General features: G+C 49.0%; 1 protein-coding gene across 4 annotated transcripts; it reads left to right on the forward strand.

Moving 5' to 3' along the window:
• The first annotated feature begins 1,963 nt into the window (after positions 1-1,963).
• On the forward strand, positions 1,964-27,882 carry LOC308431274 (FXYD domain-containing ion transport regulator 6). Of its 4 annotated transcripts, none has more exons than XM_080930636.1 (8): positions 1,964-2,245; positions 21,968-22,027; positions 22,626-22,664; positions 22,768-22,842; positions 23,568-23,604; positions 24,221-24,270; positions 24,667-24,716; positions 26,723-27,882. In XM_080930636.1, the coding sequence occupies exons 2-7, from the start codon at positions 21,973-21,975 to the stop codon at positions 24,693-24,695; spliced, it is 285 nt and encodes a 94-aa protein (XP_080786762.1). In that variant the 5' UTR covers positions 1,964-2,245; positions 21,968-21,972; the 3' UTR covers positions 24,696-24,716; positions 26,723-27,882. The 4 variants fall into 4 exon arrangements, with proteins under 4 accessions (XP_080786762.1, XP_080786764.1, XP_080786761.1 ...); XM_080930638.1 differs by having other exon boundaries at positions 1,965-2,245; positions 22,629-22,664; XM_080930635.1 differs by having other exon boundaries at positions 1,966-2,229.

Below are 27,882 nucleotides of genomic sequence, written 5' to 3' on the forward strand. Positions count from 1 at the left end.
GCTGAACCAACAGGTGGCTGGGCTTAGAAGTTCTGACCCATCGGCCTGTCCTTTCCTAAACAGGCTCGTAAAGCCTGGGCCGGCATCCACTTACAAGGAGTGACTCCAGCAGACAATTTAGAAGTGGGCAGATGTCAGGACTCAAGGGCACTGGGAGGGAGGACCAATCTGCTTGCCCAGTACAGGGAACTGGTAAGCAATGTGGTTTCATTTCTTCCACCCACAGCCAGTGGAAAGGGACAGGAGGACATAGTCCTCAGCTTACAGAAGAAATGTTGGGGACAGAAGGTCAGGCCACTGTCTGGAGCCACGTGGATTGGCAAGACTTGAGCCAGACTTTGATAAAAGGATTTTCGCTGTCACAGGAACCCTAGTGATTCTGAAATTGGGCCAGGGTGGAGTCCTTTCAGCCCAAGGTTTTGTGCTCAAGGGGTCAAACTATCCTCTACAGACTCCCCTCAAGCAGGGTAACCCAGTTTCTTCCTGGTAGCTGTTGATGGCTTCTCTGACAGTTTCAGGGACTCCTTGACTTCTTGTCTGTTTCCTGCTTGGCCTTTGAGACCGGGTCATTTATTAAAGTGATTCAACCAAGCTGAAGGGTCAAGGAATTGTCAAGTTTGTTTGTTTTGTGTCTTTCTTACTTCTTTCTTTCTTTTCTCCTCCTCTTATTTCTCTTCCTCCTCTTCCTTTTCCTCTGTTCCACCTTCTCTGAGACAAGATTTCTCTGTGTAGCCCTGGCTGTCCTACAACTCTCTCTGTAGACCAGACTGGCCTCAAACCCAGAAATTCCCCAGTCTCTGCCTCTCAAGTGCTGGGATTAAAAGTGGGTACCATGACCTGGAGAGATGGCTCAGCGGTTAAGAGTACTGACTATTCTTCCAGAGGTCCTGAGTTCAAATCCCAGCAACCACATGGTGGCTCACAACCATTTGCAATGGAATCTGATGCTCTCTTCTGGTGTGTTTGAAGAGAGTGACAGCATACTCACATAAAATAAATAAATTAATCTTAAAAAAAAAATCTGGGTACCATTACACCCAGAGACCCATGAATCTCTTCCTTCTTTTTTTTTCTTCTTCTTTCTCCTCCTCCTCCTCCCCCTCCTCTTCCTCCTCTTTTTCTAAATGAGAAACTGGCCTGGGACTGTGGTACTGGAGAGGCAGGGCGAGCTCTTGCTATCAGGGCCCATTATTTCCAAGTAGGGGTTGTTGGGAAGGCCTTGTGATAAGACCTAGAATTGGCTGGTGACAGCTGCTCTTCCTCAACCATTCAGCACTGGCTATGCCAGCCTCCCTTCAGCATCTCTTCAGTTGAATGGTCAGACCAGTCTTTCCCACTGCAGGGCTTCCTGGATACCAGCCTGGTGGGGGAGCTGACCTCTGTCTCTTCTTACAAGCTCTGCTCTCCTTAGAGTCAGTCAGTGGAACACTTGCTGGGAGTTAGTCCCACCTCCCCTTTCCTAGGTTAGAGAAAGGAACAGTCCACATGTGAGTGTTCAAACTGACGATACAGGTAGGATTGCAGACCTAGGACTTGTAAATCTTCAAATTAATTTGTCATCTCGAATTTTGACTCTTAGTGACTAGGCTGGGGAAGAGCTATCCTTAAAGCCTTCTGGTGGACTTAGGGTTGAAAATGGGTGATTTTGAAACGGGCTTCTGGACAGCAAAACCCTGGTTCAGGTGAAAGACTTGTCCTCACAGCCCACCAGTTCTACAACTCCACCTACCTCTGGCTCCCATTCATGCTAATTGCCAACACACCCGAAGAACACAGGTTGCAGGTGGCTTCGTTATTTCCTATTTTTCTGCCTCTCCCCCTATGAATTTACTATTTCCAAAAGACAACAGCTCTGTCACGCTATTGGTCTGGCTCATTTCCAACCCTTGCTAAAGGAGAAAAAAAAAAAAAAATCAAAAGCAACAGCTGCTGGCAAATCCGCTCGGGCGCTGGGCGCCTCCTCCGCGCGCATCTCCTGTTGCTTCTTCAAGCCTCACTTCCCTTTGCGAAGAGCTCGCCGAGAGGAGGGCGCGGGCGACAGCACAGGGGTCTGCGAGGGGACCCAGAAGCCAGCGGATCGGGCGACCCGGGAGCCCAGTCAGACAGCCCCCTCTGGGAGGCGGGAAAGCTGCAAGCCGCGCCCACCGCCCTGCCCCCAGCGCGCCACTCCCGGCTGCTGGGACTCTGCTAGTCCTCCTGGGATCCGCTCGGAGGGGACCCAACGCCTAGGTGAGCAGCAGGGGAGGTGGGTAAAGTTGATGCCTTCTTTCGAGTGGAGGAGGCTTGGGTGGGGACCCGTCACTCCAACTCCAGGTTCCTCCGAGTCTTGTTTATTTCGGTGGGTGTGTGCCCAGGTCCCTGCCTGGGCGGCGGGAAACGGATTTGGAGATGTAAACAAGTAGATGAGCTTTCGAATGCCAAGGATCCCGGGATGGGGTTGAAGGCAATGGCGATGGGCGATGCTGGTGTCTGGAAAATGCTTTCGAGGCTGCCCTGAGCCTGCAACAGGATCTCCAGAAGGAAAGAGGACCCTTTAACAGAGGAGCCTCCCTTTGTTACTCGGAAGCTGGAGACCCTGCGGGGATTGGAGACGCGAGAACCCGGGAATGGAGCTGGATGTGAATGTGGACACATGAGCCACACAAAATGGAATTTGCTGGCTTGGTGCTTGTGGGGTGTGGGCGTGGGCTGCGGGAGTGGAGAAGGGGCCCTGTCGATGGCGTTGGGGTTCATCTGACTGCATGGCCTTCTCTTGGTCTGTTCAGCTGGATTTTCTTTCCAGGGCTACTGGTACCCTATCTCCACCGGTCCCCACCCGGGCTGGCCCTGGCGGAGCCTCCCCCTTTGTGTTAGCCCGGGGCTTTCCTGTAGAGTTGGTTGAAAGCCTGAGTCTCTGGGCGCCTGCTCCCCGAAACAGTCAGGTTGGCAGTACGGGCAGCAGTCAAGCTGCCACCAGACCCAGAGGTTGTGGTGACTGAAGGCTTGGCCCCACGGATGTAACCTCTGTCTTTATTCCTTTTGTCTCACCTGTCTTCCCGCACTGCTGGAACTGGGATTTCCAGCTTTGTAGAGGGACCAGTGGGCATCTCAGCCCTCTCAAGGACCCTTGGCTCTGCTGTTCTGGCTGCCCTCATATTGTAGATGTATGAATGTGTGTATCTGTTTTCCAACTTGGCCTTTTGCACGTGACCTGTCTCATGGTTGCCATGGAAACCCCTCCACTTCAACCTCCCTCCATTTTCTGCCCATTCCTCACCTCCAGTTGCCTCCCCTCCCCCCAACATGGTTGCTTAGATACTGGTTACCCTTGGCTTTTTAAAGGACACCCCATGTCTAAATTGCATAGCCTTTTACCCATCCCATCACCGCAAGCCCCACAAACACAAATGCTCACACATTACACACAGTATCGTCACAGCCTCACATGCCTGTCACATAATCGACATACATAACATATGTACACCAAGGAACACATCATGAAACTATAACACGTAAAACCAAAGACACCAAATGCACACCATACCACATAAATGTCAAATACATCACACACCCTACATACTACACACACACCAACTATACCACACACATATAACACCCACACCCAATAAACTACGTTCACCCCATCCCACATACACATTAACTGTACCAAGTGCATCTCACTTACACTCAACCGTCACTCTATGTGTACATGCAGAAACTCCACCTGTAACACAAACCATCACTTTACCAGCACACACACATACATACACATGGACGCACACACACACACATGCAAACAAACACAGACACACACCAGGCTGAGGGAGGCCAAGCAGACAGAGTGGTCTTCTTCCTGTTCAGCCTTATTCTCGACACTTAGAGTATAAAGAAAAAGAAGCCCAGAAGGGAACTTCTGACATCTCCCAGGGACCTTGCAGGAGAAAGAAAAACAAAAGCTCCCAGACTGTAGAGGACCCCTTCCGATAGGTACCAGGATTTAAATCTCTCTAGGCTGTATTTTTCCTTCCCTGACCCCCACAGTCCTTTCTGACTACAGGAGGCTCTGTGGGGGAGAGGGAAGCCTGGTATGAGTAAAGATGTGTGTATGTGTGTGTGTGTGTGCGCGCATGTGTGTGTGTGTGTGTGTGTGTGTGTGTGTGTGTGTGTGTGAGTGAGTGAGTGAGAGAGAGAGAGAGAGAGAGAGAAGACAGACACACAGAGAGACAAAGATAGGGAGAGAGAGACAGGGAGAGACTGGGAGAGACAAAGATATATATCAGACAGACAGACAGACAGACAGAGAGGAGCCAAGAGATGGCAGAGTTCTCATATGTGTGTGGAGTTCGGTTCTACCCCAGCCGCCTTTTCCTGCTTCCTGCTTGTCCCCACCCCCACCCCTGTCATTTCTATGACTCTGGGAGGGTAAGCCAAGGGCTGCTGAATTGCAAGGACACTGGCAATTGTCCTCAGGTGGCTGGAACTTGAGGACGAGTTTCCATTTGACCTTTGGACTGATTGAGAGCTCATTCTGTTCAGTTATTGAATGGTTCTAAGCACCTACTGTGTGCTAAAGTTCTGGAAACATGACAGTGAGGAGCAAGACACAGTTCCTGACCTCAGAGCCTGAGAAAGAATTAGATCAGGACATGGATGGGGAAACTGAGGCAAAGCCCCCATAAGTGGCAATGGTTGAGGCTTACCTTTTTAGGCAAGATTTTGGATCCCACACTGTTTGACCTATACCTTTTTCCCTGGTGGCTATCAGTTCTTTGGAAATTGAGATGTCCCTTTCAAAGTGACAGTCCCCTTGTAGGTGTGTTGGAAGATGTGGCAAGGAGAGGTGAGAAGGACAATTTTCTGGATCTTGAGCCCTCCCCCCACAGCCTTTGGGAAATCAACCCACATAGACACCTAGATTCTCCTCTCTATGCCCCATGAATCAGAGCATCATTCCTCAACCTCCACTTTCTTCCTGTAGACTGCAAAAGACAGATAGTGCCAGGTAGCCCCAGGATCACAATCTAACAAAGATCACCACCTAACGGGGGGGGGGGGGCATATGCCCTTTCTGGAGTGCTCTGGGAAAACAGAAGTCACAGGAAACAGAGTCTGGGCCCACTTCTTCCCCCCCCCCCAAAAAAAACAAAAAACAAAACAAACAAACAGGTTCTTGCTCCTTGGTCCACCCCTGAGCGCTGTGCTTCCCAAACGCAGATGCATTTATTCCACAGATATCCTGTTGGACACACCACAGGTCTCTTGGTACAACCTAAAAATGGCTTGGTCTGTGCACAAGTAACCTGAGGCCTCCAAGATCGTAGGCATTTATTCCTGAACTGGTCCATGGGTATTGGTTTCCAAGCCACATCCTCCCTTTAAATGTGTGTGGATTCTAGAATCTTGAAAAAGATTGCTTTTCCCTGTAGATACCAATGTGTGGGGGTGGGTGGGAGGGGTGCTGCTAAACTGAGCTGGAAAGGGGACTGTCTGGCCACTCTGGACAAAGCTTTTCTTTCACCACTGGCCAGGCAATGTCTGAGAAGCTAAGGTCAGCTCTACTTCTCATGAGCTGGATGGGGGAGGGGCTTCCTGGACATGAGTCACCTGTCTGTTCTGCTAGGACATACATGAGCCTAAAAGGCTTAAGGAACCTAAAGGGCTGCAGCGTGTGAAGCCAGGACCAGCATTTAGTGGGTCTTTGAAGACCTCTGGATAGTTTAGAGGGTTTAAGAACACCCCTCACCTTGGATCTCCATCTTCCAGACCTCTCTGACCAGGAGCCGGCTTAGCAGCATCTTCTCTGTTTTAAAATGGGGATGGAGAGAAATTCTGACCCTGGAAATATAAAGCCAGCTTGGAAAGAGTGTAGGAAAACATCTGTCACAAAGATATCTGGCTGGGGTGAGGCAGAGGGGAGGAAGAGGTCTGAGCCCCAGGGATCGGGTTGGGACTGCCTCTGCCCAGTCAAGAATCATGGTTTGGGTAGAAAGGGTCAGAGAGGAGACCGAGGAGTTCTATTTGGAGTCTTAGTGACGTTCCTGTCCTCCACAGCTCGTGAGCAACACCAGCCATAGGTTTTACTCATTAACTCTTTTAACAAATGCCAAGTCCCTCCAATACGGTAGGCCCTGTGGGTTTCTCAGAACCCTGCAGAGCTGTGGAGCCATGCTTTCTTACTCACTCCTGCTCAGGCAGGTCTAATGATTTGGCCTGTCCCTACCCCTGCCTGCTTACCTCACCTCTGTCTTCCTTCAGGAAGACCCTGTAAGCTCCCAGTGGCCTTCTTCCTCCACAGGAAGGCTCCCCGACTCTCGGACAAGTACACTCACACTTTCGTGCACAATCCCTTCCTCACACATACATAACCCTCTCTCCCTGACACTTAGGCAGGTGGTACATGTTTCCACACAGCTTCTCACTTTCCTCTACAGCCGTCTCTCGCCCCCGAGATGGCCTATTAACTTCTATCCTCTCAGCCACTCTGTCGTCTGCACATTTTTCGCCTCCAGTCTGGTCCTGTCAAAGGCCCTGTGTGTGGCTATCTGTCACCGAGTAGTGACAGGTCTTACCCTTCAGACCCTCCAGATGCCCACCGTAAACCCTTAGGACTTTCTAGAACATGCACTCCTACCTGTGGAGTTGTGGGGTGACAGCTTTTGTAGAATCATTCTGAGGCTTTCCTTTTTAAAAAAAAAAAAAAAAAAAAAAAAAAAAAAACTTTAAATGTCAAATGAACTTAGAGATGGATGGGCGAGCTCTGCAGAGCATAAAGCAATGTTGATGATGACTCCATCTTACTGTCCTTAGGATAATGTCACCATCATGCCTCCTCTCCCATTAAAGGCAAGGCCACCTGGAGGAAGTCCAGCGAGCCCATAGGTGGAGTCAGCCTGCCCTTGTTCCCACCTGGCCCACTCTTAAGGTGTCCATTCCTCTCTTCCATGTATGATCTCTTTCTTGGTGGTCTGCAAGATGTCAAAAGGCTGAGGTTAACAGAGAGAGTTTATTCACTGCCCCATTTTGGGGTTTGATGAGACCCAGATGGTTGAGATGGAGTGAAGGCATGGGGTTGGGGGAAGCGTGATGAAATGCCTCAAAATGCTTAAAATATGCCATTGAGATTCTCAGGTGTCTGAGCTTAGGGTGGATTATAACTTAAAGAGACAGTGATGCTGAAATGTCAGTTAACTAATTACACCACACACACATACTCACATATGTGAACTGTGTCACTCTGGGAATCAGCTAATGATGGCACAAGGTAAAAAGGAAAGGAACAGGTTTCCTAAAACAGACAAATGGGGTCAAGTCAAGAGTCTCTCATCCTCCATACACTCTGGGTATCTAGACCCAGGCAGTCTTTTTTATCTCCTTCCCACATCTGGGAAAGAATATGAACCCATGAAGACTTAGATAGAACCGTGAAGGCCAGAGATGTGCTTCCAGAAGTGGGCAGCTTGCAGAAGGAGGATGGCAATCCCCTGGAATGTGATCTGCATGTGAGAAAGATGGCACTGGACTGGTCTCTGGGCCCCTGGCCTGGTGTGAACTTCAGGTTTGTCTTTGCTGCTGGGACTGCTCTTTGTGGACCCAGAAGGGGGGTGATATCTCTCGTGACTGGCCAAGTCACACTCAGTCCATGGCTTCTGTACAATTCAACTGGTTACCTAGAATTGCTAGAAGTACATGCAGTTACCCAGGGACAGAAAGGGTCCCCAAACTGCTACTAGGTGGGATGCTAGGGCCTGTCTCTCTGACTCATGCTGAGCAGCTCTCGTCAGGTGCCTGGGTATGGGTTGTTCCCTTTCTGAGGAAGAAGCCTGGTCTCTTTGCCAGGTCTGCTCTCGTTTTTTCTGTGGTCAGTGTCTCCCAGAAGTAACTCCAGGTTAAAGGTAAAGGTTCCTAAAGAAACAAGTGTTGTGTGAGGTGAGACTTGGACCTCTAGCCTGCACACAACCTACTGGATTTGGGACCGGGCTTTTAGAGTAATATTTTTGAGTCTTGGGGACCCGGGGTTCCCTTAGTCCATGAAGGAGGCATGGTGGAGAAGAACCCCCACTCACTGGACCCTTGCCAGTCACGAAGACTCAGCCATGAAGTGAGGTGGTTCACTGCCCCGTTCTTAGACTGCCCAGCTCTCTTCTGAATACCACAAGGAATTCAAGACAAAGTCACTCAGGCCACCAGGATTCCAGGTCTATCAGAATGCCACGACCCCTTATCCTTTCTTTCGCCTTGCCAGCTTTGCACTGTCTCATCGGCTCTGCTCTGGGGTGCTGGCATGGGGGTTGGGGGACTGTGTTCAGAGAGAACAGTCATTTTAGGCCAGGCTCTTAAGCTGGAGAATTGATATTTAATTTTTTATCCAATGGGTATTTGAAATGCAGGCCAAACAAATAGGACACAGAACTATTAGGGGTCTCTGATCCCAACCCAAAATACTTGCTGTAAAAGGTAGGTTTAAAAGCCTTGGTTGGCTCTTGGCTCTATGGCAGTGAACCAGCTGTGCCCTGCCTATTGCAGAAGCATGTGGCATGCAAACACCTGTGTTTTTCCCTGTGCCAGGAAAGTGAGCTAATGGGCCAGGGATGAATAGAGATGGGGGACTGATTTGATTTTTTTAAATTGAATATTCAAATTTGGTAAGGAACAGCTTTCTTCTTTTGGAACAGTTTCAGATTTACAGAAAACTCGGGTGGACAGCACAGGCCTCCCGTACCTTCTTCATCCGAACACAGCTTCTGTGTGCAAATAAAATACACTAAAAAAAGCCAATAAAGATTTTACTTTACCGTGCCACAGTCTCTCCTGCATTCCAGCTACCACTGAGATGTTATAAACTAAAGCTGACACTCTGTGCAGCTTTTATACCCTCTTTCTGTCCCAGGATTCACCTCCCTGAGACCACATTGCATTTAGTTATCAGGACTCCTTGGGTTCCTCTTGGCTGTAACAATGTATCTTTGTTTTGATGACTGTTGCACAGATCAGGTTACTGTAGGGGCTCTGCTCTTGGGATTGGGCCAGTATTTTCTCCTTAGGAAATACTGGGGCGTGGGTTTGGGTAAGGGTCACTGTGATCTCATCATGCCACGTCCAAAGCACTAGCTCTCTACACATTCGTGCTCCAGCAACACAGTTGGCCCCTGTCATTAGAGCTGTGCTCCCTCCACTCCCTAAAGCAGACATCCTCACACATCAGTCTGTTCTCCCTGGTCATCTCATCATCTGGGAATGAGAGTGAGGAAAAGGTTAAAGCTGTAGACAGCAGCTGCAGAATGAGGCAGGTTGTTGTACCAGCCCTGTAGGTAATAGAATATAGGGGACAGACTTAAAGGGATGTGGCTCTCAAGGTGACTACAGCTGAGGCATAGAACCAGACTGGAGTCAGGGAGGCAGTGGGCAGCCTGAGGACATGGTTAGATCATAGTTCCATCTGGCAGAGGCTGTGCGTTTCTCTTGCTTGGTGCAGAACTCTTGCTGATAAGGGAGATATCTGGACAGTTAGGTGACCATGGGTATTGGAAAGATAAAGTGAATATTCTTTCTGAAACCACAGCCTCTTCCACAATGATTCTCTGTATCTCAGCCATATGGAAATCAATTTGGCTATACTCTGGGCTAAGGCATCAGCCACTGTTGGCGTCAGAAAGATTTCTCATTCACAAGTAGATGTGTTGACTTTAAACCTTTGGTATTGTGGGCAAAGACACTTTCATCTCAGCTCCATGTTCTAATATTCTTGCCAGAAGAAACATAGGTCATCAGTCACTTTGTACCCCATAGGGAAGGCTACTAATTGCTGGTCTGTTGCTTTCCTTGGTGTTTACTATGAGCTGAGCTCCAGTGAACAGTAGCCTTTACAGCCTGTCGGGGACATGGTCCAGCTTCAGGTAAAGGATAAGAGTCTTTGACCTGATACATCAAGCTCCTTGAGCCCAGGAAAATAGTACCAGAAACACTTAAGGAATAGCCTCAGATCTTAGAGGAGTGAACATGGCCTGCCTTAGGCACCCTAGGACCCACTCTCCTAGGCACACATTAAAATGTCTATTGCAGGGCTGGAGAGATGGCCCAGAGGTCAAGAGCACTGACTGCTCTTCCAGAGATTCTGAGTTCAAATCTCAGCAACCACATGGTGGCTCACAACCATCTGTAATGAGGTCTGATGCCCTTTTTTTGGTGTGTCTGAAGACAGTTACAATTTACTCATACTGCTGTGCCCAACCCTGCCTGGCTGCCAGGGAACGGTGTGAGATGCTTCTCCTGGCCTCAGCAGCTGCCTGTTGAATTTGCCTGTGCAAACTTTACTCTGGTGTGTTTTCTTTTCTCTGCTCTTTGGAGCATCATGGTAACCAGGGAGCCAGAGGCAGGGCAGAGGAGGCTGGGCAGCCTGGTGTGACCCTGTGAGGAGGAGGAGGATGTGGAGACTTGGAGTTTCCTCATACACAGATTTTTCTCTGCGGTCTGCTTTTCCCTCTGTGCTTTCTGTCCACTTCCTGGCTCGGTCTCTGATGGGGACAATGTCCCTGGGCCAGCCTTAGGTCCATCTTTCCCTCCTTTGCCTGCCTCTCCCACTTCCCTCAGTGAGAGCGCCTCCTTGCTCTCACCAGCACCACTGTCCCCTGGCTCCTCCTCCGACATACTCCTGCACTGCCTGCTTGAGCCCTAGTGACAGCTGCTGCTATTCCTGGAGGAATAGCTGGGGGAGCCAGTGTCAGCTATGGGCTGAGCCCACCCTGCCCTGTGTCAGTGTACGACACTGGAACCGTCTAGTGGTCATGGGACAATGCAAGGAAAAAGGGAGAGGTTCCAGGAAAAGGGTAGAAAAGGAGGACGGGAGGAGAGGACAGAGCTAGGCTTACTACCAGTAATGAGCCCAACAGCAGGTGCCTAAGGAACTAGTAGTGTGTCAGCAGCTGAGCCGGGGTCCCTGCTCTCTCTGCTAGGGTCTCATGCAACCCGTGATTCATGCGATGACTGTGTAGCCGAGTCCTCAAACTCACTATGTAGCTGACGATATCCTCAAACTACTGATCTTCCCTCCCCCACTTCCTGAATGCTGGGATTGTAGGTGTGTGCCACCATGCCTGGCTCCACGCCAATCTATTTTCATTGCAAATGGCTGAAATGGAACCTGTCTTCAACCAGGCAAGCCAGGGATGGTCAGTCATAGAGCTGATCTTCAAGAATAGTAGGCTTTGCTATCTGGGGAACAGATGGCTTGGTGCCCGTCAGAACCTTTTCCCTGTCGCCTGTAACTTCTTTTTCCTGGTTAGCTACGCACACATGCACTCGCACATGCACACACACACACACACCATACCTCCAGCCCTGCATCTTATCACCGGGCTTTTCCTTCCTTGATTCTGACATCTCAGGTAGCAAGTGGACACTGAAGTCCCCTACTCTTTCCTTTTGGCCATCAGTGAGACTGTGAGGGGCACTCTTCAACAGACAACCAGTTGAGGGAAAAGGGGGCCAGACTCCCTCCCAGGAGGAGATAGTCGTGGTAAATGTGGCCGTGGAAGCAAGACAGCAACGGTGCCCACTCAAAGGTCGCAGGATCCATTCTCACAGACCTGAGACCACATCACCATCACCTCTTCTTACAGTCGCAGGAGGAAAGTTCTAGACCTCCAGTTGCTTTCTTGAGACACACGTCCTGAGTGGCAGACGCAGGAGAGCTGAGCGGTCGCCATGGGGACTTGCGGGTCAGGGAACTTGGGACTGAATCTGACCTTGGGCTAGTGGAAAGTAACAAACCTTTCTCTCCTCAGTCGGCCTGTTGTCTAAGGGTAATACTCATCATGGTGACCACTCTGAGGACTGTCGAAGGGATTGTAAGCTGCGTAGAACCACCCTCGCATGGCACGGGCCCCTGATAAACATTGCCGATTGCTGCAACAGAGTTCTGCTGTTTCCAGAAACCCTTCCCACGTGTTATCTCACTTGGCCTTTTGTACAGCCTTGAGAAGTGGACAGGATGGATCAGCTGACTCTGCACTTGCCTACCCCACACTCCCACCCTCGCCTAATGAACTTCATGGGCCTGTAATCCATTTGGGAAAAAACAAAATCACCCTCCCGAGCAAACCGCTCTCAGTTCCCACTCAGGGTGAGCTGGCAGACATCCCGAATTCTGCGGTCCCTCTCTCCCTCTGGTGTGAATATGGATGAAGCGCGAGATTCTGGGAGCCTGGCTGGGAAAAGCGGAGGCCCTTTCTTGTGGAGTTCATCAGACCCCCTCTGTGGGCAGTTAGGTCTCAGGGTCTTAGCCTGCTGGATGGGGGAGGAGCAAGGAGAGTGGCATAGAGCCACCATGCTGGTAACCCACCCACCGTGGGCATAGGAACCCTCCTGTGTGATCTGGGAGCTCAAATGTGGGGCTGGCTCTCCACAAGGGCAGCTTACTCATAGCAGGGAGACTACTTTTTCTCCACGAATGGAGAGGCAGACGGCAAGATGGAAGGGTAGAATCTGGCTCTCATTCACTTTCTCTGCTCACTTTTTCTCCCTGTAAAATGTGTGTGTGTGTGTGTGTGTGTGTGTGTGTGTGTGTGTGTGTGTGTGTGTGTGATGCTAACTCAGGGCCTTCAGACACCCTCTTCTCATCCCACAAGGGAGTAAAGGGATGATGGGAACTGTCCTTTGCCATAACTCTGGCTGCAGAGCATATGTGGTGGGCCGAGCGGCTGTCACCTGTCAGGGTTGCAAATAGTGCAAAGCCAAGCTGTTGAAGACAACAAACAAGCCAAGGGCTAAAACAGCGGCCAGGCTGGCCAGACACATGCGAGCAGAGACGTGAAGTCCTTCCATGCCTGAAACAGTGGAAGTCACTGTTAGGAAAGAACCGGGGAATGGCCTGCTCTGCGTGTCTTAACCTGAACTCCCATGCAGGGGTATGCTCCTTTAAGGCCTTCTCAGCCTTGTTCCTCTGTGGGAGTGAGTTAGGGGCTAAGTTGTTTCTCTCAGAGGCTCTTTCCGGGCCAACTCCCTCTCTCCCTGTCCCAGACGCCAGCAACAGCCGCTTTGCCTCTTCTCTCTTTCATCTGTAACCCAAGCTCATTTTCCAGTTGAAGGAGCCTGTCAGCTGCTTCCCCTCTGCCTCTCATTGCCCTGCCCTGGCGCCTGTCAGGCTGCCTCCAGGAACTATCCACTACTGCCCAGCCTTTCCTGATACAAGGCTGGCTGTTCCCAACCTCAGTTCATCAAATCCGGCTGGCAGGGTCAGAGGCATGGGTTCATGAGCCAGGCCCTACTCACCCATGACTGGCAGCTGAATCAGGGCCCTCTCTCATTGGACCTAGATTTTCCAAAATTAAAGGCAGATGTTGGTTTCATTATATCCTAGCCTGGCCTGCTGAGATGCCACATTCATCTGGAAACTCTTCGTCTTGGTTATGTGCTATACATGATCCATCCTTTTATTGTAGCATTTCTGTTGAAAGACATGGAGATATGAAAAGCTCAGCTGTGCCCCCATAGTCTCTATCAGCCTAGGTAACCCGTGAGCCTAAGCCACAGTGCCCTAAGCCACAGTGCCCAGACATTCTGTGGCCCTTTGAAGGCCACCCCTTCTTGGGTATGTCTGCCTGCCATCTCACTGGGATATTCAGGCTGGCCATGGTGATCCTAAGGTGCATTGTCTAGGCTCAGGTTGAGCCTGTAGGAAGGCAAACAGGCCCCATGCAAGGGAACTGAGGAGAGTCTGCAGGTAGGGTGAGGAAATGTCATGTCATTTGGAACTTTTGCCTTGTAAAGAGAGACAGTTGTCAAATTCTATCGGAGTACACCAGGCATTCTGGTATACATCAGAAGTAACGCAGTGTGTTGCTGTATCACCAGCCGGTGTCTTCTCTTTCTGAGCGGCTTTTACCCAGCAATTAAGTGAAATTATGTGACTCAGTATGGAAAGAGAGCGGCTGGAGAACTCTTCTGATTTCATACTCTGCACATGCAGTGGGTGATTGTGCAAATGGCGGGGTAGCAGGAGAGGAGGTTAACACAGAGCGGCTGTCAGCCACAGTATGTGCCTCGGGACAGACAGACTGGACCATGGAAAGGAAGTGGAAAGATGTGCGAGATCTGATGGAACGGTCTGGTCTAGAGCAGCGGAGACCAGAATGATAAGATATGACGGAGTTCTCAGCTCCAGCAGCAATGATGTAATGTAGTCCTCAACTCCAGCAGCAATGATGTAATGTAGTCCTCAACTCCAACAGCAATGATGTAATGTAGTCCTCAACTCCAGTAGCAATGATGTAATGTAGTCCTCAACTCCAGTAGCAATGATGTAATGCAGTCCTAAACTCCAGTAGCAATGATGTAATGGAGTCCTCATCTCCAGCAGTGGTGATGCAATGGAGTCTTCATCTCCAGCAGTGATTATGTAATAAAGTCCTCATTTCCAGCAGTGATGATGTAATGGAACCCTCATCTCCAGTAGTGATGACTTCTTACGTTGCCTGTCCCAGCCAGCCAGGTCCTCCTGGTTCTAAGCAGGGGTCCAGGGACACAAAACAAGACATTTTCATATGCATGTTGAGACAGAACAGTCTGGAGCCTCCCTCCTGACCCGATTCTCTTCTGTGTAGCTTATTCCCTTTCCTGAAAATTCCTCCCTTCTCCTATTGTTCTCTAAACTCTGGCTCTGGAATGAGATTAATATGCTGCCTCATCTACGCCATCCAACCTCAGATGAGCTCCAGTTCCCACCCTGTAAAGGAGAAGAAAGGAATGCGAGACTGAAAAGCCAGAAGAAGCCAGGGTCCTACCATGGAGGGAGGTCAGGATAGAATTCCCTGGTTAACAGAAACAAAGGCATCTGTGTCCCCTCAAAGGCTCCGTGTGTGTAGTTGTCCACTGCACTCCCAGCCAGAGCCAGCTGTACCACCGGTGTGATCTTTCAAAGTGCTCCGAGTGCCAAGAGGCAGCCTTGGAGGAGACTCGAGCTGAGAGGAAGACTGAGGTGTAGACCAGGCCCCAGCAGCAGCTAGAACGATAGAGACTCGGCTACTTCTCCAAGTTATGACAGTGTTTCTTTCAGCACTCTGCAACCTGATCACAGACGTTTGCTTTAGAATACAAGGGCAGGGCTTCACCCCGGAGCTCGGCGTCCTCGAGGCTCCAGAGTCTGATGCCAGCTGTCGTGTTGGGGCTCTCACTGCCCATCCACCCGTCATGCTTTGCCCAGCCAGGATTATTCACTGTTGTGGAAGGTGTCTGGCACTGGAGATGAAAACATTTGGTGGGTAGCTGTCATAGTCCCCTCTTAAGTCATACACTAGTGGGCCCAGCCTCATTTTGATGCCTTCTAGGAAGACCCTATAGACAGCCAGTGTTGAATGAAGTACCATGAGATTCGACTTAAACTGAACTTGGAATGAGTACTGTTTGCTGTGCCTTCTTTCCATGGCTGCCGCTCACTGCTTCCCCCCCCCCCCCCGTCTGTCCAGATCCCATCTCCTCTCAAGGTCTGGCTGAAATGTTAACTTCTCCACAGGCACGTTCAGGTCTCCTGTCCCACTGTCCTTACTGATAACAGCAGGGTCTTTGCTCTCAAAGCCTTGTGTCTCCTCGGTAGCTGGAGCAAAATCGGGATCATTTATCGATCCCCTGCAGATCTAGGATCCATGTCCCTCTGAAGGATTTAACTGTGGACTTATCCTGAGCTGAGCATCTGTGGATGTGACTGTTGAAGGTTCTCAGGAATGACAGTGGATGGTCACTATACCTGGTAGTCTGGAGTCCTTGATATGGGTGAGTTTTGTCTTCTCCAGGAGGGGCTCAACCTGCCCAGTAAGCCGTCTGCTGTAGGCTGAGGAGTCCAGATTATCCATCCTTCTCCTGAGCCTAAGACCCAGTGTTTGCATCAAGGGTCCTAAGAATCGGTTTTTTTTGTTGTTGTTTTTGTTTTTAATTTTACTTATGACCTATGTATCCTGGGCTGGCCTAGAACTCACAGGAATCCTCTTGCCTCAGCCTGTTGAGTGCTAGGATTGTATGCATGAGCCACATTTGAGGGCTTTGAATGTCATTTCCATCCTCCTTCCAGACTGCCTTTGAGTCTGGTCTCCTCTGACCCAGGCTCAGATTATAATTTAACTATGGAACTTGAGATAGAACTTGATCTAAAAGTGACAATAAATTTGACAAAAGGGAAGGGAGGGAAAAAGTTAGATTTTACACATTACGACTTATTTCCCTCCTTGAACAGTATATTTAAATCAGTGACTGAGAAATGTGTCTACTGTAAAATAAGAATCTCAGGGCCTGCCCCACCCGAAGGAAGAACGACACCCCCTTACCAGTCATTCCTCTCTATATACTAAACAACACCTCAAGTTCCAGAACCAAAATAAATCCTCCAACTGGAATCCTATGGAATCAAAGTGGCACAGTGATGTAAAGTGTGAACTAACATGAGACAGTGAGAGTCAGCGCCAGTCGGCATCACTGCTGAACGGCCGGCGTCACTGCCGACCTGAGGCCAATAGGCGCCGAACCCAGCAGGATTAGGGACCAAGCCCATGACTTCTTCATTAAGCTGAGGACCCTTGAGAGAGGCTAAGCTGGCCTTATGTTGGTATTGGCTACTCTCAGTCCCCATGGGAAAAGGGAAACAAAGTTTCAGGATTTCCCACAGATTAAAATACAACCAATTAGACCTCACAGGCAAAGACTACTAAACCAAGGTAGCGTGTGCCCGCACGTTCATGCATGTGTGCATGGTGTGTGTGTGTGTGTGTGTGTGTGTGTGTGTGTGTGTGTGTGTGTTAGGAGAGAAGCAAGAAAAGCCAAATCACTGTTTAAAAACCACATGGCTACAAATCTATTTATGCTCCCAAGAATTCAGGATTTTGAAGGAAGTCTGAGCAGTGGCAATGGACCCGGAGCGTTTAATCCCAGCATTCGGGAGGCAGAGGTAAGCAGGTATCTGTGAGTTTTAAGGCCAGTTTGGTTTACAGAGTGAGTTCCAGGGCAGCCAAGGCTACAAAGAGAGACCCTGTCTTGAAAACCAAACCAAAATAAAGAAACAAACCAACAGAACCAAAGCCACGAATTCAGGATTTTGAAATTAAGAGATACAGAAGATAAAATGTCGAAAGGGAACAATGAGATCATAAAAATGGGTGATCAGGGAAGGCTAATGAAATGACCACCCTGTTAGAGAAAGAACCAACTGGAACGGCCAGAAATAATATAATCATTGAAATAGGAAACTAAGTGGATGTAAGAAACAGCGGATTAAACACAGTTAGAGGGAGAAAGGAAATAATTCTGAAACAATTACCCAGCATATAGCACAGAAAAGCAAGGAAGTTGAAAATGTGAATGAGCAGCCAGATGATTTGTAGAACACAATAAAGATGCCCAGCACAGTTCTGAGCCATAGTCTAGGAAGACAGACTAGGAAGCACTCAGGAGAGGATGTATATACATCACTTGTTCGTAATTAACGTAGAACAAGCGTCTTGGAGACCCAGTGTTAAAGCAGAATCTTCAAAACCTGACAATGCCATTTAAAGCCAGTGCTAATTAGTAAAAAAAAACAAGTTTGTGCGCAGGTATGTATAATCATTATTTCTCTACTGAATTTTACTGACTCCCTGCACTAAAACAAGGCAGAAACAATCTGTGTGCTAATTAGAAAGAGGAGACCCTCACTCAATCATTTGTAAAGTCTGTGTACAGAGAAAACCCAAAGGCGTACAGGTAAATTATTAGAAGTGAGAGATCTTAAGATTTTTGTATTTAAGACCAATAGATAAAAACCAATTGTTTTGTTCCATACTACCAAATACATTAATGTTTAAAATAATATAATTTATAAGGTACCCTGAATGGATCTAAGAGCTATGTGAAGATATGACGTTCACGAGAGACTACTGACAAGGTCCTGGGAACTTAAAGGATGCGTGAATCTGGAGGAATTGGAGTCAGGGATATACCAGCTTTTACCCAACCCCTCCTGCTAGGGACAGGAGAGTTCTTATAAAAAAAATCTCAGCATCTTAAGTGATGTTGAGCAACAGATGCCTTTGTTTAAGTATATGTCCAGAAGAGTGACATACTCTAAAAAGATGAAGAGAAGGAGAAGATGGAAGGCTCTCTTACAGCCCAGCAAGATTATTAAAAAGCTGTGGTAACAGACATACAGGATTTAATGAGTTACCACAGTCCCCAGGAAATACATCCCAAGACCACGTAGATCACTGGCATCTGAAACCAGCTTGTATTCAGTATACTGGTTTCCCTATAAGATCTACTCATGATAAAGTTTTAGTGCAAGCCAGGCACAATCAGATCTTAACAGCACCATAAAAATCATACTTCGAGAACAATTCTTTAATATGGCTTTTCCCCAGTGTATCTCATTTTATTTTCTTGCCTGAAGAAACACCTTACAGCCTTTTCCCCCTTATCTGAGTCTGTTAATGTTAGAGAGAGTTACTTAAACATAGGGGCCATGATACAGAACAGTTGAGACGAAAAAGGAGGTGCTCCCAAGTGACTGACGGCAGGTAGTGGTGTCACATACAGTGTGGATAGATGGGATCAAAAGGGTGATTTGCATTTCTGTGGCAGGATGGATTGGGACAATGAGAGATTTTACCGTGATTCATAGAATGGTGTGCTATAAACTGTATGAATCATTCATTTCTGGAACTTCTCATTGAATAATTTCAGACCACAGTTGACAAAGAGCAACTGAATCCATAGAAAGTAAGAAGAATATTATGGAGACAAAGTAACCAATACATCCAAGACAGGGCTGGGGAATAACCACACAGCCAAGTGGAAACCAGGCTTGTGGCAGCGGCATGGCACACCACAGGAAAGGTGGCACACCACAGGAAAGGTGGCATACCTCAGGAAAGGTGGCTAGCGGTTCCTAATGGTTCTGGGACGTCTGGTTATCAGAACGGGAGAAAAGATTCAGGCCCCCACCTCATACCTCAGTTCTGAGTGGAATTCAAGTTTACCTGGGCTCAGTGGTGCACACCCGTGGCTCCAGCCACTCCTCCAGATGCTAAGGGTTTCTTAAATCCAGATGCTTAAGACCACTCTGGGAAAAACAACAACAAGCGAAAACGAAAACACAAACAAACCTTTAATGTGGCCAGACAGTGTGAAAAAGTGTCTTAAATAAGAGATACAGACCCTCACATGCAGTCATTTTAAAACTGAGAAGTTCTGTGCACCAGAAAACAAATTTTAAAAGCAGACAGAGCCAGCAAGACAGCTCAGGAGCCTACCACCAGGCTTGACCCCCTGAGGTAGGAGAGAACAATCTCCCCTCAAGATGTCATCTGACTTTTACACACCTGCTGTGGCATGCGCGTGTGCGCACATACACACACACACTGAATAAATAAAATGTGAAAGAAAAACTTCTTACATAAAAAGACAAATTGAAGGCTGAGAGGAGATATTGGAATTCTCAGTAACTGAGGTTTAATGTCAAAAATGACTTGAAATAGAAAAAAGATGAAGGTTCCATCAAGGAAATATCAAACCCCCAATGCTAAGATTAACACTGCATTTTATGCCTCAAAATTGACACAAATTCAGATATCTCTGATAATGTCAATACTGATTAGGGCGACAGAGAAGTCACATGGTGTTGGCCGGATGATGGAACGGGAATGGCCGGGCGAAGAATGACTTAGAGTGTGCAGCACTGACAGTCTGTAACCCAAGCAGTGACCTCAGAGCCATGCTCACTCTTGGCTGTCGTTTCCTGGCTGCTGTGTGAGGCTGGCCAAGGGGTCCAGCCATGTTTGTTTTAAAAGGAAACTAAGCAGTAGAGTACTTGATTCACCTCGAGTGTTTGGTGGTGTCCAGAACGAGTGTTTCCACCGATGAGCAATATAAACTGTTCCATCTGAGACTGGTGTGCTAAGTTGTTTAAAAAAAAAACAAAAAACCTCTCGACTGTATGTGTGCCTTGTCAATATGCATGTGAGTGTTCATGACCGTATCACGTAGAGTTAGTCATGTCATGTTAAAGACACCAGATGCCCATCAACAGAGAATCGATCAGTACACAATTTGCCTTCACAATGAATTGCCACCTATTAAACATGAATTAACCCCAGTTATGTGTAATAATATGGATAAATCTTTAGAACAATGTTGATTAAGGAGAGTCCAAGAGGCCTGTAAATATATATATATATATATATATATATATTTTTTTTTTTTTTTTTTTTTTAAGCTATACTAGGGATTGGGGGAAGGCTCAGTCGGTAAGTGTGAGTACCTGAGTGTGATCGCTGGAACTTAGGTGGAGTGACACCTAACTCCAGTCTCAGCATTGAGAAGGTGGAGAGTCAGGAGAATGGCTGGAATTTGCTGGCTAGCGCACCAGCCTCCCAAATCAGAATCTAACAGTTCCAGGTACAGTGAGAGACCCGGTCTCAAAAGATAAAGTACAGAGGGGTTGAGGAAGACACCTGAAGTTGGCCTTGTGACTCCGCATGCAACAGCATGCGCCTACTAAGATTCCCAAACACTTCCATATGCACGGAGTCACACTAAGCCGTGCTATTGGTTATCTGGGTCAAGCACAGTTTTAAGGCGAGCAAGGTGTATGTTCTCACAGTGGGTGATTTGACACCTGCAGGACTCCGTCTGGGAATGGTTCTGAATGAAGCTCTGCTGCCCCCTGGTTTCTGACTGGTGAATGGCAGCAGGGTCGCTTGCTAGAATGAGTGTGGGCCTGGCCGTTTTAGGTGTCAGGCTGAGGCCAGGCTTACCCTACATGGAAAAGTTTAAGCAGCATTGGGAGCTCCTGATTTGCCTTCATCTTTTTTGTCACTCTGTATTACTCTTCTGACTCTGAGAGTGAAACTGTAACGCCACTGGTACATGTTCCTGGGTGGAGCAAACTGACCTTACTCTACTGTTAGCTCTGCTCATGTGTCCCATGGGGGTCCCCACCTCATCCCAAGGAATTGTTGAGGTTCAAGTTGAGCACTCAGTGACTTCCGTGGAAGGAGAGATCCGGGGTTGATGCTCAGAAACCTCTGTCCAGATTACCTTTACACAATTGTCACATTCAGACAACGGGGCCTCTAGGGGAAGCTGAGAAGACAGGGAAACAACAAGAAGGACACTTAAGGTCAGAAAAATTATCACCTTTAGTGATGGGGCCTTTAGGGGAAGCTGAGAAGACAGGGAAACAGCAACAGGAAGGTCACTTAAGGTCAGATATGGGTGTCTGGGTTTGCTATATCATTTGGGGAACAGAAAGTCCTCCACCCATCAGCTGATAGAAACACTTCCTAGGGGCCAGAGAGATGGCTCAGTGCCTAAGAATCCTTACTGCTCTTCCAGAGGACTCCAGTTCAGTTCCCAGAACCCATGTCAGACAGCTCCCAACCACCTGTAACTCCAGCTCCAGATCTGTTGGCCTGTCTCTTCCTACCTCCATGGACACCTGCATACATACACACATAGACACACACATGCACACATAGACACACATTCCCACATAACATATACACATATCTTTAAAAGACCTCCTGGTAGGCTGTTGACTGTGGGAGCTGGACCCAGGGCCCCACATCTTAATGAGGCAGAGATGACCTGGAAGGAGGACACTGGCGAGACATCTCCAAAACCCCTGGGAAGGCAAAATTTTTTCCCAGAAGCCCCACGCTAATGAGTTCCTGAGCCATCATCTGACCTGGGCCCTGCCGCTCCCTCTGTGAAGGGCATTTACTATCAGCAATCTTCTGGTCTCAGGCCTGCAGTGTGGACCTAACACAGTGCCTGTTAAGTGTTCTGACTCATCTGTGTTAATAGGATTGGCCACTTATCAGGTGGCTTCGGTCCCAGTGATTTGAAGTGGCCTCAGGTCACACCTGCATACCAGCCACACAGCTCCCAGCACGGCATGAGCCCCCATCAGGGTGACAGCTTAAATAAGACAAAGGTCTTCTGTCCCTGGACTAATGTCTCCCTTCTTTACCCCCAGACACTATGGAGACGGTGCTGATCCTCTGCAGCTTGCTGGCCCCCGTGGTCCTGGCTAGTGGTAAGTGTCCTTTAGGGTCTTGCTGTGCAAGGCTGGCAGAGACAGCCCTTTCTGGTAGAAGGTTCTGGCCCTTTCAGACAGTTGGGTTAAGAGATTGTAGGCATCTTTACATCTGGTCAGGAGCTCTTACTGTCAGCAGAGGAAAGGACAACAGATCCTATTTCAGGTGATCCCTGCACACCCCCCTCACTGCTCCCCACAAGGGTTCAGCTGGCCTTCTGTTAATCTCTCCGGATACCTTGGGCTCCTGTGGAATTGTGGTTTAAACTGTAACTAACCTGACTTTATGTGCAAGCTATGAGTCCGCCCCCCTACTGCTCCCCCCCCCCCCGTGCCACTTGGTCTCAGTTTCCCCATTTTGGCCTTTTGGAGTAAATGAATGGTATGATGTGAGCCCGGGGTCTCAAAGGCTTCACGTCATCCCTGCCCTAGGCGAGGGCCCTAAGTGCAGCAAGCCCGTCTCCTATGATCTCCAGTATCTCTGCCCAGTGAGCCCCCTTCACAAGGATCCTTTTGTGGGGACTGGAGGTTGTGGAGCAGGTGAGAAGTTACAGGAAGCATGGCTGTCTTCTTCTTGACCATGTTGTGTCTTTCCCAGCAGCTGAGAAGGAGAAAGAAAAGGATCCTTTCTATTATGGTGAGTGAGCTCAGCCGCCCCGGGATGTGGCCCCATGCAGGAGGAACAGGCATGTTCTCCTGGCCCTGCCCCTCTCCTCCTCTCACCTCTGGTCCCTTTGCAGACTACCAGACCCTGAGGATTGGGGGATTGGTGTTTGCTGTGGTCCTCTTCTCCGTCGGGATACTTCTCATCCTAAGTAAGTGTGCTCCTTTTTTTCTGTGGCTGCTGGACAGATGGGGACAGTATACAAACCTAGCTATTTTGTCTGTGGGAAAGGAGAAAGCACGGTCTTGCCTCTTCATGGTATCTCCAGGATCAGTACAGGGCTGGGGATGTAGCAAGTGCTCAGTGAAACAAGGAAGGTGCATCTAGAGACTGTAGGTGAGAACAGACAGAGCTAAGAAGAGCAGGCTGCATAGATAGGCAGGGGTTTGGCCATCCCAGGAGTCAGATGCTGTTCACACCATGCTCCTAGCAATGTGTCTCTGTGTTTCCACTCCATGAGCTGTGGTGCTGGGTGTACTTTTGCTCATGGTATGAGAGGGCAAAGTTCATCATAGTGGAAGGGCATAGTGGAGGAGCTCGGTTTGTGGTAGCAGACGTGTGTGGCTTGTTCCTATTAAGACGGACCAGGAAGCAGAAAGTTCAGGATATAACTACCTCCAAGACCTGTCCCCAAAACCCACTTTGGTTAGCTTGGCCCCAACTCCCAAAGATTTCCCCCTCCCACAAACAGCACCCAGTCAACCACAGAACCTCACCTCAGTTGACCCAGGCTTGCTTTGGGCAGCAGTGTGGGCATCCAGTGCCTGTGTATGGCTATGCCTTTGGCCTGTACAAATTCACGGTAGGTCTTGTGTTCCCAGGCCTGGAGCCTGACCTTTAGCTGATGCGACCTTGCATGGTTTCTTTGTGTTTCAGGTCGCAGGTGCAAGTGCAGTTTTAATCAGAAACCCAGGTAAGGGTGATGAGGCCTCGGGGACAGGGAGAGGTCTATGGAATGAACCCCGTGGGTGTTCTTTTGTCTGGGCAAGAAGACTGGAGACTGGGATATGAATCTGGGGGTTTCCAAGTGACTTTGGAACAAAGCAGAGGTCAGAACATGGAGGAGCAGCCTCACATGTCAATTCCTGGGTAGGAATGTGCTAGAACCTTGTTTAGAGTCCCTGGAGACAGACAGGCTTGCTGTGAGAGAAGGCAGGTGGCCACTCTGAGGTGCAGGACAGAGAGAGACATTGGGCCCGTTTCTCATCTTTTCCTGAGGCTCTGCATTGTGAGTAGATGCTTGGCCTCCTTACCACACAGTATAAGTTATACCCATTCATTAAAACAGTCATGGTGTCTATGGACCTCAGAAGTTAGGCACACCCAACCCCCACCTCAGGGCAGACACTGAAGGGTACCCATAAGTTCTCTGCCTTTGTCCGTATCAATCCTGTTTCTTTCGCCTTGTCCCATGGTGGAGTGAATCCTTCAGGGGGTGTTGGAGGGAATGGGTTCCTGGTCTCTGGGAGATAGGGGGATACTCTGTGTTTTGCCCTGGACTTCGGTGACAGTGCTTCCACTTGTCATAGGGCTCCAGGTGATGAAGAGGCCCAGGTGGAGAACCTCATCACTACAAACGGTAACTTCTGGGAAACAGTGCTGGGAGAGAGTCTTCCCATGGTTTTGGGGGTGGGGAGGGACTGGACTAGGTGCCATGAGCTACTTTGGGGTTTAGCAGACATGCCTCTGAGGTGCCAGGAAAGGGTTCTCAGAACCCGTGTCATGTTAGCTCTTCATCAACACTAGATGGGTGACAGTCATTGTATGCAGAGCGCCTGCCTCCTGCCAGACAGACTCCATCTTTCCCGTGTTTAAGCCCCAGGAGGTAGCCATTTTCACCTAAGGTCTTATAACCATCACATGTCAAGGATTGGCACCACATCTTAATGACCCCAGATCCTAGGATCCATGAGTAAGGGTTCAGCATAGAGCAGGTGTGGGGCCTCACATGACATCATTCTGCCTTCCCTTCCAGCTGCGGAGCCCCAGAAGGCAGAGAACTGAAGTGCAGCCTCCAGCATGAAGGTAGATACTCCCATTCTGTCTTCACTGAATCTGGGCAGGGACATGCCCACTTCTTCATAGCACCCGAGTCTTCTTACCAGTCTGCTCTTACGTCTCTCAGAGGTGGGGAGGAAGTGGACTGCTCAGTCACAGAGTCACTGAAGTCTTTATCCAAACACAACAATCATAGGGAATCAGGGCTTCCAACCAGCCTGGGGTCAGGCTCATATAGTACTGTCCCAGCTACTCCAGGGACAGGACTTGGGCAGGAATCACTTAGTGAAACACTTCAATATTAAAGTGACATCGAGAATGGCTTCCAATATCGATCCAGAAAACCACTTAAACACACACACATACACACACACTTACACACATACTATATAAATACACACCACACATTATACACACACTATACTCAAGAACAGACCACACACACACATACACTATACCCCACACACCATACATAACACACACACGATACACATATCATACACGCACACCATACACACACCATACACAAGCACAGACCACACATACACACACACACACACACACACACACACACACACACACACCAAACATACCACACATACACAAACACAGATCCCCCCCACACCATGTTTATTATGAAACTCCAGTACTGCTCTACAGTAGTTAAGAATAATACATGTCCCTCCTACTCCCCGTACCTCCACTGTCCTCAACGCTTGGGGCCCACCGTGTGTTCACTTCCATTGCTCACTTTTGGGTGTGCCAGAGAATACATGGTAACTGTACAAAGCTTCCAGTCAGCAGGGCATATAGGCACCTTCCGGAGCTACCAGGAGAAATGGGAAAGACTGCAGTCAGGGAAAGCCACTCAGATGGCTCAGATGGGGTCCTGGTTAGGATTACTATGTCTGGCTTACATAACACAACATGGTCAAAAAACAAAACAAAACAAAACAAAAAAACAAAACAAAAAAAAACCTGGGGAGGAAAAGATTATTTGCCCTAAGCCTCCATGTTGAAGTCAGGATAGGAACTCAAGCAGGGTAGGAACCTTGAGGCAGGAGCTGATGCAGAGGCCATGGAGGGGTGCTGCTTACTTGCTTGCTCCTTATAGCTTGCTCAGCCTGCTATAAGAAAATAGAACCTCGTACCACGAGTGTGGTGTGGCATCACCCACAACGGGCTGGGTTCTCCCCCTATCAATCTCTGGTTAAGAAAATGCCTTCCGGGCTTGCCAGCAGCCTGCCCTTATAGAGGCATTTTCCCAATGGAGGTCCCCTCTTCTCAGATGACTACAACCTGTGTTAAGTTCTCACAAAACTACCCAGCACAGATAGTAAGTGACAAGATGGGCCCTAAATCCAGGCCTCTGTGGCTAGGGTCACCCAGAACACCTTCTCAACTGTGTCCCGGATGGCAGACCCCGGGATATATACAAAGGCAAGAAAGCCAATTCATAGCCTCACTTCTGCTCCAGATTCCACACATGACAACCAAGTGCATAACTTTGGCTTAAGTTGTGAGTTAAAAAAAGCCAGGCATAGTGGTACATCCCTGTAAAACCAACCCATGGGAGATAGAGGCTGGAAGATTACAAGTTCGAGATCAACCCTGGCAAATAGTGAGTTTGAGGTCAGCCTGGGCTACATGGATCCTGTCTCAAAATCAGAGCCAAAATACAAAAAGCTGTCTTGGAGCCAGTACAGCCATGTACCTGTATAGTGCTTTAATTCCTTGCAGTGCCTGTATCTCCACGTGACAGCCCCAGGCAGCAGAGCAGGGCTCACTACATCCACCTTTGGGATGGATATCTTCAAGACAAGTGATCTGTAGTCACACACCCTTACTCCACACTCCTCCATCTGCCTTCCCAGCCTCTCGGCCTTGTCTGCTCTTCACTGGACCTGGGGGTTTCAAGGGCATGCCATCGATGGGATTCGTGGGCAAAGGGACTATGCTAAAGATGGAGAGAGGATGAGGTAGGGGTACCAGAAAGGATCCGGGGTTGTCATGTAAATTCTCTGCCTCCACAGCCTCCAGAAGCAAAGGCCAGCTACCTGACACTTCAGAGGCTGATGCTGAGGCTTGAGAAAAACCGGCTACTTCGTACCAGATCTTTCCCTAGGAGCAGCCAAGAACGCGTGTTCCCTGCGCCTCTCCCTGCCCCCACTAACCCCGGTCCTGTATTAATGACGCAACACTCACAGCCCTTCTCACTGCAGCTGGGCTCCGGACCCTTTCTGTGCCGTGTCTGTGCCGTGTCCGTGTGTGTCTGCTGACTGGTCTTTCGTAGATTTCATTGTTTCTGTGAACTGTGCGCTTCCTTCCTCTCCCATGCTGCTGTCAGCACCCTGTGCCCTCCGTCTCTGCTTGCTCTCTGGAGTCTGCTGTCCCTGAGGAGCCCTAGTCCCATCTCTGGATTCTGGCTTGAGGGAGAGTTAGACCGGAGTCTCCAGCAGTCGTGGGGCTGAGACAGTTTTACCATCTTCACTGCTGTTCTTTGTGGACTCTCAGAAGAAACTTGCTCCAGATCCCACCAGTTTAGGTCTGTTTGCAGCTGGAGATTCAGATTGCCTTCCTTCAGGGTATACCCTCCAGGCCTCCTTTTCCTTTTAGGGTGCCCACTGCAGAGCCCCAATCTGCCCCACCCTTTACGGAACACCCAGGAATTCTTGCCTCTGGGGAATGAGCTCCTCACTTTTCTTCTGAGCAATAACCCCGTAGGCTCTGGAGCCCTTCATCCACCTTCCCTGCTTCTGAGACTTCAATCTCAAGCCCAGTTCATCTGACCGCAGGACTCCTTTCTTCTCGGAAGCTGGTCTCCGGCAGGAGATAGCCGAGGGAACAGGCAGCGGAAAGGGTGAGGGTGTCTCTGTCTCTCTGCTCTTTGGTGTGGATCTGGCAGACTGCAGTTTCTTATCCCTGCCTGTCAGGGTCAGAGTGGAGACGGATGGAAGGGTGCAGGGGCAGCGGGGCTGCAGGTCAAAGAGCAAGGAGGGATAATGCACAGCGTGGATGCAAACGCCGGAAGTCAAAGGTCATCTGAGCAGAAACTCACACCAGAGCCTGCTCCACCTGCCCATTGTGTTCCCTTGGAAACTAACCAAGCCACACTGTGTACTGGGACTGCTGATCTCTGTCTTGTGATCTATCCTATGACAACAGAAAAATAAATAAAGAAACACAGCGTTGT

This window comes from Micromys minutus (assembly GCF_963924665.1).
Source record: "Micromys minutus genome assembly, chromosome: 16".
Classification (NCBI taxonomy): Eukaryota; Metazoa; Chordata; class Mammalia; order Rodentia; family Muridae; genus Micromys; species Micromys minutus.

Bases quoted from the DNA above. Each gene is read 5' to 3' on its own strand.
- LOC308431274 (XM_080930636.1), top strand. From the start codon at position 21,973: ATGGAGACGGTGCTGATCCTCTGCAGCTTGCTGGCCCCCGTGGTCCTG. The intron at 22,843-23,567 runs GTAAGTGTGCTC...TTTGTGTTTCAG, and splicing joins CGGGATACTTCTCATCCTAA to GTCGCAGGTGCAAGTGCAGT. The intron at 23,605-24,220 runs GTAAGGGTGATG...CACTTGTCATAG, and splicing joins AGTTTTAATCAGAAACCCAG to GGCTCCAGGTGATGAAGAGG.